Source organism: Misgurnus anguillicaudatus, chromosome 5 (genome assembly GCF_027580225.2).
Source record: "Misgurnus anguillicaudatus chromosome 5, ASM2758022v2, whole genome shotgun sequence".
In the NCBI taxonomy this organism is placed as follows: Eukaryota; Metazoa; Chordata; class Actinopteri; order Cypriniformes; family Cobitidae; genus Misgurnus; species Misgurnus anguillicaudatus.
The window spans coordinates 23,191,648-23,202,853 of NC_073341.2; the positions used below are offsets into that span (position 1 = coordinate 23,191,648).

The following is an 11,206-nucleotide window of genomic DNA, read 5'->3' on the forward strand; positions in this document are numbered from 1 at the left end:
CTATCATAAAAACTGGTTAAACTGGTTTAATGAAGACCACACACTCTGCGACTGCAATAAATACCAAATGCAATCATATAGAGAAAGGCATTTTTAAACAGACTTGAGAATCATGGAACCAAAAGCTATCTCTCTGCTGATGCTCTGCTGTTTCATCCATGTCTGTGATCTTAATCCACACAACCGACCCAGTAATGGACTCAGTGATTGTCGCAAAAACTTTTCTTTAACAGCACTAGAGGTGTTACCAGGTGGAGGTTGGGATAACCTGCGCAACATAGACATGGGAAGGGTGATGAACTTGAGCTATTCTCAGTGCCAGACTACAGAAGATGGTGTTTATCTCATTCCAGATGAAGTCTTTGTCATTCCACAGAAAATAAGTGGCGTGGAAACTCACTCTGAGATCATCATGTCATGGCTGGAGGAGAAAAGCTCAACTTCACGCTCCATCAATGCAGATGCATCGTTTTTCTCTATGATCAATGGAAAATTCTCAGAAGAAAATCAGCGCATGAAAACACATCAAGTTAAAGAGAGTTCGGTAACAGCTCGGGTTCAAGTAGGTGAAAATAACTGTCCAATGAAATATTAATGTTTACTTTTGTTGCTGTAGCTGCACAGCTTGATTTAACTTTTAATTACTTTATTATTGATCATAAAATGTCAGCATTACACTTTTAAAAAATGCTGGGTCATTTTTAACCAAGCACTGGGTCAAAAATGGTCAAGCCCAGCCATTGGGTTATATTAATCCAAATTTTTTATATATTGGCCCCAACAATGGGTTAAAACAACCCAGCATTTTGGGTTGAAACAACCCAGAATAGGTTAAATTACAAACCAATGAGCTGGGCTCATCCTTTTTTGACCCAATGCTGGGTTGAAGATAACCCAAAAAAATTTTTAGAGCGAAGAACAAACATTTTATATTGTTTAATAATATTGTAGCATTAGCACTATTTCTAGGTTAACAAATGAATTTCTGCTAATTAAATTAACATTTAGATTATAACAGTGACTTTACAACATGGATTGCTTTAACACATTTTATCTGAATCTGAATTTTGTATGTATATTTATTTAATACAGGTAAATGCCTGTTTAAAGCTCATTCATTAAAGAAACAACTACGTATCAGACAACAGCTTGAATGCTGCTGTTTTACAATATAAATGCATTGATTCATTTAAAATGTGTTTTGATTGGGTGTCCTCTGTAAATTTGTTGTTATATGTGTGGTGTGGCAACAATATCACAAAAATTTGTAACTATGGACAATTCATATGAATTCTTAAAATTACATGTGTGCTGTGCATTTTTGTATTTGCTTTCGCCCCAGTGATATTAAGATTAGGGGTGGGGCTTCGTTATTGCCTTCTTGTAATAACCATACAAATAAGCCAGCTGCAGTGCTTAGTTATATAAAAAGCTGTTTTCAGATGCCCATCGACTGATTGGTTAGCTTCTGTTTTAATGCGTGTGTTCTTCTGTAAATGCATATAAACTGACTGGCATCGGGTAGCGTGCAATCAACAGCGCAATGTATGAAATCATATTACAGCACACACTTAAAATATCCTGTAGTGCATCCTTACTATCAAGATAACATAATAGCGAATGTAATACACAACATGTAAATGTCACAGGTCGGAGCGGACCACCAATGTCGTGAGTCTCGCCCCTCCCTAATTTCCACCTCGAGGAGGTCCCAAGAACACCCCAATGACCAGACACACAAGGAGCGTAAGTAAATGAAAACAAGCTTTATTTAAATTAATTAAAAAGGTAAGTAGGGAAAGGGGATCTAAAATCGAGCTTTCAGGGCCAGAGAGCGTCAGTACTGAGTCGCTACAGACTCCGTCACAGGGACTCACAGGTAGGCCTTCTGATCTCTTCGTCACTTTTCACACGTGACCTCAACCAGAGTATTCACAGCTTTGTCTTTGTTATGTGTTGCAGGAGAACTGCCCGTGAAGCCTTCCACACTCCCTTTTCCTGGACGTGAAGAAATGAGGAATCGTGAGTGACACTAACAAAATAGAGGAAGTGAGTACCTTGGGCTGGTATGCGGTGTATTCCTGGGCTCGATACTGGAAGCGCCTTGAAGGTACACAGGTGAGTATTTGAAGAGCAACTAGGCCCAGTATGATGGGCGTGCCGGTAAGTATGCGGACAAGTACCTAGATTCTTGGCCTTCGTTGTACGGTTAGGTATGCAAAGTGAATGCACTGGATCTTGACTTTGGTCGTTCAGGTGAGTATACAGGGCGGAACACTAGCTCTTAGCTTTGAGCATGCAGGTAAGTTCGCAGGACGGTACACTGGGTCTTGACTTTGGGCATACAGGTGAGTATACAGGGGTAATACGCTGGCTCTTAGCTCTGGGCGTACAGGTGAGTATACAGGGCAGTACACTGGCTCTTAACTTTGGGAGTACAGGTGAGTACACAGAATGGCACACTGGATCTTTACTTGGGGCATACAGGTGAGTATACGGGGGTAATACACTGGCTCTTAGCTCTGGGCGTACAGGTTAGTATACAGGGGTCATACACTGGCTCTTAGCTCTTGGTGTACAGGTGAGTTCGCAGAATGGCACACTGGATCTTTACTTGGGGCATACAGGTGAGTATACGGGGGTAATACACTGGCTCTTAGCTTTTGGCGTACAGGTGAGTTCACAGGACGGTACACTGGGTCTTTACTTTGGGCATACAGGTGAGTATACAGGGGTAATACACTGGCTCTTAGCTCTGGGCGTACAGGCGAGTATACAGGGGTAATACACTGGCTCTTAGCTCTTGGCGTACAGGTGAGTATACGAAACGTATGGCTAGGAATGGGTACAACTCACAGACCCTCGAAGAGGTGGGCGACAGGCTTTAGCCCTTTGAAGCTCGGGGGACTGGAGAGGATGTATTTGCCACGACACTTGTAGCCTTCCTCACCAGGACAGACTTCTCGAACAAGACACTCAACACGGTAACTTCCAACCGTAAAAAACACTCCCACGACGACACAGAGCCTTAGGCTCGGACCTGCAGAACTGGTAGCAGACAGACACACAGAATTCCTTTACAGATATACTTGGCTTCAGTGAATATATGGGGGAAAATACACCACCTCTTGCCTTCGAACAAGGGCAGATGGAGGTACGGGTCGAAGCGGCTGCTCGTTGGGCCTCAGCTGGTGTCACCACAATGGGTAAGTTCAGATAGGTTGTCACGCCAAGTATGTACCACGGGAATAGGTCGAACGCTTCCCTCTCCGCTCTTCCAACTAACAGGACAAGAGATCTAGACAGGGGCGGGCCTCTGAAATCACTCCACAGACAGGTAATCATACACAGAGACAACACAGCTAGTTTTTCATGCAGCAGCCAATACTTCCCTCCGTTGATGTTGGGATTCGTTCTGGGTAATTGAAGTGACTGATGCAGGGGATGGCCAGATGAAAACGTCACAGCCACGACAATGCAACGTACTCCCTCCTTAGCTGGTTCCGGCTTGCCCACCAATCCTCTCCACGGTGGGGCCGCTTACACACTAATCACAACTCACAAGAGGCACACTGATATTTCACACTTGTAAGGTAAACACTGGCACAACGACAATTCAGCGTACTCACAGTTCCGTTGACACTAGATCTTCTCCTCTTTCTTCCAGATATCCGATGTAGACACGTCCGACAGTACAATACTCCTTGTTCCTGCCTCCTTTCACTGTAGTTCCGGTAGCTCTTCAATGTTTACGATCTCTTCCAAGGAAGTAACACATGTCAACACGACACTTCAATAAAGATAGTTTTTATACTCAGCTCTGGGTATGTTTGCGCCCAATCCTCAGTTTCACTTCGCCCAACCCACAATATCCACAATACACAATACACCCGCAGCAACTGCATGAATAAAACTTCCCCTTCTTGTTTTTCCGATGCCCTATTTATATGCCTCCTCTTCATTTAATCGCCCAATCATCGATCGCCCCACTCATCTGCACACCTGTTGCCAATAAAACCCAAATTTGGGTTGCCCGGAGTTCCCGTAAGTGACTGGTGTTTCAGGGACAGTTGTCCGGGCGGAACTAATTTCCACCACTTTAGGTTCCGCCATTCAAAAGTCACTCCGTGACATAAAGAAGTACACGCCACGTGAGTAAGCATCCTCGTTTGTAAACAATACACACGCGGACGCGTGTGACGTGTAATAAGAATATTACATGACAGCAAATATAAATGAAAATAAATGACTTACTTCAGGAATTTTTCTCCAGTTGATCTTCCATTGATCTGTAAAGTTTCCCACTGGGATAAGTAAAGTATCTAACTAAGATTAACGCTTCTTTACTTTTCTTCATTGTCCAGACCCATAGATATATACACTAGATGTCACCTTGGGGTTCTAAGCATGCGTCAAAAAGAACGCCGCCATCTTAGAACAGGGGTCTTGTCATTGGAAGTAGCTAGGTAACACTGTTATCTCCTCCTGTACTTCGAATTCATGAACAATGCCAGACTTTTGTCCTGCGTATTGATGTTAGGGCTACTAGCACTATGCATTATAGTTAGAAAAAGTAGATTTTCAAAATATCAAAACTTTTAGTTTTTTTCTGGACTCAATGCTCTATACATGTCTGACTGTTGAAACAAACCAAAAGAAAACCAAGAAAATCGCATTCATGACGATTTATGGTGATTTTATTTCCGTTACACCATTGCCTACAATGACGCTGATGTGGGGTTCCCGTTTCAAGATGGCGGCTCTATTTGACGCATTCGGTCCAATAAACTGCTATAGCCAAGGCGACATCTACTGTACATATCTATGGTCCTGACCATAGACTGTAAAAAAGGATGGACGACGCCCGTTCGCTCTCTTCCATTGGTGAAAAGTAAAGCCGTCAGTGTTCTGATACGGCGCTGACATCTTGGGTCTTGAGTCCTGCGTAGTAGTGAGCTGAAAAGCCGCGAAAGCAAGGCCCCGCCCCCGCTCGCAGAATGCGCATATCACAGTTGTCAATCATGACGTGACACCACTGTTTTTATAGCATTACTAACTAAAAACAAACTTATTTTAAAAACAAACACTTGAATTTACATCAGCATGATAAAAACTACAGTAAACGACAGTATCCACAGCAATGTGGTGATTGATAGATTCTCCTCGGTACATTGTGTTCATCTGCGTTTCATGCCGATGTACAACCCACGTAAAGTTGATAATTCCACAAATAGCTGCAATTGCAGATTTCGAACAGAGATTGTGACAAAGAGGAAAAATGCCAGACTGCACTTTAAATTTACAATGATTTTTAAAACATTATGGCCTGGTTTCACTGAGCTTAGATTAAGGCAGGGTTTTCATAAATGTGCCTTATAGAGTAAAACATTACTGGCATTACTGCAAGTTGTTCTCAGTCAAGACAGCACAAGTGGCGCCTGCAGCCATACGGCTGTACGCATGCACTGTGCATAACGTGAGAAGGCACTAATGTAATTTGATTTTCAAATTAAACGTTCAATCTGTGTATGCTCATCATGACATATGAAATGAAAGCGTGAATAAGGAAAAATAGGGAATTAGTGAAAACTGCCCATAATAAGCAATTGACTTTATGCGGCGCAGCGGAGAGTTCTGCAAGAGTGATTAGTAGGCACTGGTCTCAAAACGGTCTGGCGATACTTTGATGTCATCCGGCTGATCTGTCTGCGCAGCACTACCTGAAGTCAAAAACACTCCAGTGTGGCAGAGGAGCACAGGTTCAGCCCATAGACTGTAAAAAAAAGATGGACGACGCGACGTCGCCTCCCACCATTGTAATTGAATTGAAGTCAAAAATGTCCGACCACGGCCGCCGCCATGTTACGTAAAAACGTCAGTTATTTAGAGCAGAGTCCCATTAGTTTGAATGGAGAGGGCAGGGTTATGACTTGTACTGCAGCCAGCCACCAGGGGGCGATCAAAGAGCCAGAGGCTTCACTTTTCAAGGCTTATGAGGCACACCCGGTTCAGCCTCCAGAATGAAATTAAAACTTCCACAAAAAGTCGTCTGTCTGAGGTAGACACAAAATGTAATGACAACACGCATGTACGTTCTCGGTTTGTGTGTTCTTCTTATAAAGAAATAAATGCACATTCTAGCTTATATGCTCACTCTTCAAGTGTTCATGATTGAAAATAAAAATGTGACCGAAAACAAGGGCCATTAAATATCTTACTATCATAAACATTTTAATTCCTGGTTGTAATGATTATGACGGAATGTTTACTTCCATGTTCGTAAAAGTGACAATAACTTTTTCTGTGTGTACCCTGAGATTAAATCCTGCTGGGGCCCCTGGACAGCACAATGCATAGCCTGGGACTAGCTTTAAGCCTTGCCTGTCAAACCCAATTTATCATCCTTAGTGTAAACTGTAAAAAATTGTTGTAAACAGGCATTAACTTCCTATTTAAATCTTATTTCTCTTCTATAATTGGTATTTTTTGTATTTTCAGGTACGTAACCATCTGTATACAGTGAATGCATATCCTGGCTTCAATCTGGACGCTCGCTTTGCTCACCAGGCTAAGGAAATAGCAGATGCTATTGAAAACAATCAAACTCGTCAAGCAACATATCTGTCAGAGAAACTCATACTTGATTACGGTACTCACGTTATCACAAGTGTTGATGCTGGTGCCGTTTTGGTGCAGGAGGACTATCTGAAAAAGTCTACGTACGTCTCTACCAGTCAGTCCGACATGTCTTCTGTGTCTGCATCTGCAGGCTTTAACTTTTTTAGCAAAGTTAATTTTGATTCTGTTGGCAACAATATTCCCAGCAACAGTTATCAGGGTAACATCACATATTCTTTAACCCAGAGTCATGGAGGGACTTTATTTTACCCAGGCATCACCCTACAGAAGTGGCAGGAGAGCACGCTCAATAATCTGGTAGCTATCGATCGCTCTGGACTGCCACTGCACTATTTTCTCAATCCATTAACATTTCCAGACCTTCCAGAGCCAATAGTTACTGAACTAGCTTTGTTAGTCTATGAGGCTGCAGAGCGTTACTACAAAGTAAACACAATTCCAGGTTGTGTTGATCCAGATTCAACAAATTTTAACTTCCAGGCAAATGTGGATGATGGATCTTGTGAGGGTCCTGTCACTAATCTTAACTTTGGAGGTGTTTACCAAACATGCACTCCATTGACAACAGATGGAAATATCATCTGTAACGAAATGACTCCAAACAATCCAGCCACTGGTGATTTTTCATGTCCTCAGCTGTACACTGCCACCAGATTACGCTCTGAGACAATAGAAGATGAGAATTTTCGTGCTGAGTGCAGGAAGAAATGTCGTTCATGTGTTTTTTTATGGCTGTCTACTTGTTGTGATGAAAAATGTAGTGATATCTATTTTGTCCATCGTGCAAAAGTTGACACATACTGGTGTTCCACAACTCAGAAAATCCCTGATAATTCTATGTACCTTTTTGGAGGTTTATTTGGACCTTCTTTGCAAAATCCGTTTACCAAATCCAGGAGCTGTCCTGACAATTTCTTTGCTCAAAAACTATTGTCTAATGGCATTATGGTTTGTCTGAGCAAGGATTATACAACAGGAACAAAATCCTCAGTTCCTTTCGGTGGTTTCTTTAGCTGTCAATCTGGCAACCCTCTTGCACAGAGTCAGTCTCGCTGTCCACCTCAGTTCAGCCAACAATTAGCCACCATTAGTGATGGTTGTGAGATATTGTACTGTGTCCAGTCATCCGTGTTCACTGGTGGTGATTTAAAGCCTGTTCACCTTCCACCTTTTACAAAGCCACCACTGATCAACATGAATGCAACAAATACCGTAGCTGTAATGACTGAAGGTGATCGGTCCTGGGTGAGAGTTAAAGGAACTAAGACATGGCGACTGGCAGAACCAGATGAAATTCAAATGGCATTAATGCTCGACACATCTGGAGGAGAGAAGGCTGGTCTAGCCTTTAATGCAATGGTTGTTTTTGTAGTAGGAGCATTTATTTTGTAACAAGGAGATTTTCTGGTTGCAGAAAGCAGAGAGGAAATGCTTCATCGTGTGGGAAAAAAGATAACAAAACACAAATTAAATCATTTGTAACATGGTGATGGGTATAGGGGTGTCATATAAGAAGTAAAAATAAAGAAATCAACATTACTTATCTTTAAATTCAAAATTTCCTTTCTGTTATGATTCCATTTATAATAAATTCATCAAGTTTAAAAAAACTCTAGTCAGTAAAATTAAGTAAGTCTGTAGTTTTACTATATCATTTTATTAAACAAATATATAATTGTGATATATAGCTAAATTTCTATTGGGCAGTTTCCGGGACAGGGTGTAGAATGATACAGGACTAGGTCTTTGTTATATTAGGAGTTTTTACAAACAAACTACTGGTGTGCATTTTGGGACAAAACAATGGCACTGATATGTTAAGATATGTAAGAGCAAGGTGTTTGTTTTTAAATGAAGGCAGCTCATACATGCATTTTATTCTGGGGCTATAATACCTGTTTGGTAAACCGCCCTACTGCCACCCTGCCACTTCTTTGAAATGATGGTACTTTGGACTCAACTCTAAGTTAATTCATAATTATCAGGATATATTTGCACTATTGTCTACAGAATACACTTGTAAATTGTGAAAAAAAAAAAACATGGCCACATCTAATTACCTTTTTCAATCAATAAAGTTCAGATTGTTTCAGCAAGTAGATGTATTATCTTTATTTATAAAAATATTACAATGACACGTTGTTAAATTGCTACAGTACACGTATAATAAATTAATAAATTAATGAATAAATTAAAACCTTTTTTTTTCGTCAACACTTCAAAGCATGGTAAATCTCATTAATACTCTTTAGTAATATGCTGAAACTTTGAATTGGTTTTCGACTGAGTCTTAACTGCCAAATATGGCCGGCTTGCAATTTTGGCCTTTTCCCATGACCTTAAAATAGTATGTCATACAGAACCGTTTGCCACTGTACGTTAGCATTAACGACGGCAGTGGGGCCTCTGGCCTTAGTCAAACGAGTTCTGTTTCCGTTTCTAAAATCATTAACTATATGTAATACACTTAACCAGCAATAGTTAGCCTGTCCGGAACCGAGCTGACTAAAACCACATTACTGTGTGACACTTGTTTTCTATGTGAACGGCCCCTACGCTAATAAGATTTTGTGTCTCTCTCCCTGTCTCGTCCTTGATCCCGAGGACGAGACAAACAGATCCAGTTCCGGTACATGTGAAAGTCGGCACACAACTGATCTACTAGCTGTTCTTCAACGTGATGTCCAGCTGATGCCTGACCAAAGACCACCGGCAGAACCCGCTTAATCTCCGCTTAATCTCCGCTCAATCTCTTTCCGTTTCAATGTGTATATATATATATATATATATATATATATATATACCTCCCAAGGGTTTTTTCCTCCTATGACTTTTTTTACTTCCCCGGCTAAAATTCCGGGATTTTTTTCTCCTAGGGGGTTTTTCAACCCGGGGAGGCAGCCTTTTTGGGCTTAACTTCTATACGTTACATTAGTAATACGTTTTTTTATAATGTTGATTTATAGCCGTAGCAAATTTAACTGCTTGTGCTATCGTTTATTATGTTGTGCTATCTGTCGATTTTCTGTGCTATTCACTGCATCTATTATGTAAAGCTGCTTTGATACAATTACCAAATTGTGAAAAGCGCTATATAAATAAAATTGAATTGAATTGAATATAACAGATCAACAGACATATCAAGCCCGGTGTGTGCAATCTGGGCTAATCTGACCTGATAAAGTTTCACATTTTACAGATGGCACAAATGCAAAATGGATCTCATCCAGTATGATATTACAAGAAATATTTCAGGTGGTCCAAGATCACTTTTCTCCAGTATGACCATAACATTTTTCCAATTGTTGTGCGTTATTTAAAACTGTACCTGAAATATTTGGACACTGCTAAGTGCTGGTCCTTATCTACTCCTCATTAACAGCTCCAAATGTCAAACAGTGATTTTAGGACCTGAAGGTATCAAGTTTGAATTTATAAACCCATCCATCACTATATGCTTGTTAAGTCATGACATACGAAAGAGCATTTCTGGGTCCACTCATATAAGACTACACTTTTACTTCATATGAAATTACAATCTTAACAGCTGTTTATAAGCAAGATTTATTCACATCACAACTTTAAGCTTTACTTTGATGATAACATTCTCCAGGCTCACTGTGTCCACGACACCAATACTTTAACAACTCTAGATTGTTAAAGATTAATTGCTTTTTGTCCATCTGGGATTTAGGTATGGAGAAAAGAATTAGGATCATGAACTTTCAGTAGTGTTTACAGCACACCAAAAGTGTATATTAGTAGTATCGTTTGTTGTTTGCTTAAGGCATCTGAGGGAGCGTTTGGACTCAGAAGCAGTGACGTGTGACATCAGACTTAACAAGCGGATATAATGAAATGTGGACTGCGTGACTGGTTCTAAACAAACATATGGTGTTAATGTGACTCATGAGAAATATCAAATAAGACACAGCCCATAATCATTCACCCTACGCACACACATAAGTAGCTGCCATGCACATACAGGGCAGAAAATATGTATTAAGCACACACATGCGAAGAACCCATCAATGCAAAAAACACACCCAGGCAGGACTGTGAATGAATGTTTGGTAACATGAACATGCCCACCGGCCCATATGCCATTTATTCCTATTATAATGTGTTAACAGAAAGGAAAAAGGCATGTAACAGGAAGGGGCTATAATGACCCTACTCCTAAAATGTAATGTGCCTCTGAGGATTTAGTAACATCCAACCGATAATAACACACAAACATGTGGGGAAAAGCCCAGTTTGCAGCAGAGCAGATGTCCTGCAGTGACACTGCCCTGAACAAAGCCCAAGAGGCGGTCACGTATGATGAGCTCTAATGTCCCCTGGTGGTTGCACTCCCTTTGATTCATATGCCAGGCAAGAGCGACCATAAGCCAATGTGAGAGGTGTTGCTTTGTGATTCCCTCTGTGAGGGGGCACCCATGAAATATAGATCTGGTCACTCTTCCAGAAAACCCTATTCTTGTCAGTAAAGGTCTATAATGCACAAACAGGACACAGGCCACACAGACAGCTTCAACACCTCCAATGTGAACGTAGGGAAGCATTT

The 11,206-nt window shown here is 41.0% G+C and overlaps 1 protein-coding gene across 1 annotated transcript; it reads left to right on the forward strand.

Moving 5' to 3' along the window:
- The first annotated feature begins 112 nt into the window (after positions 1–112).
- On the forward strand, positions 113–9,766 carry LOC141363872 (macrophage-expressed gene 1 protein-like). Its single transcript, XM_073867386.1, has 2 exons — positions 113–562; positions 6,499–9,766. Exons 1-2 carry the CDS (start codon positions 113–115, stop codon positions 8,029–8,031), a joined length of 1,983 nt encoding a protein of 660 aa, XP_073723487.1. The 3' UTR covers positions 8,032–9,766.
- Positions 9,767–11,206: the final 1,440 nt, after the last annotated feature.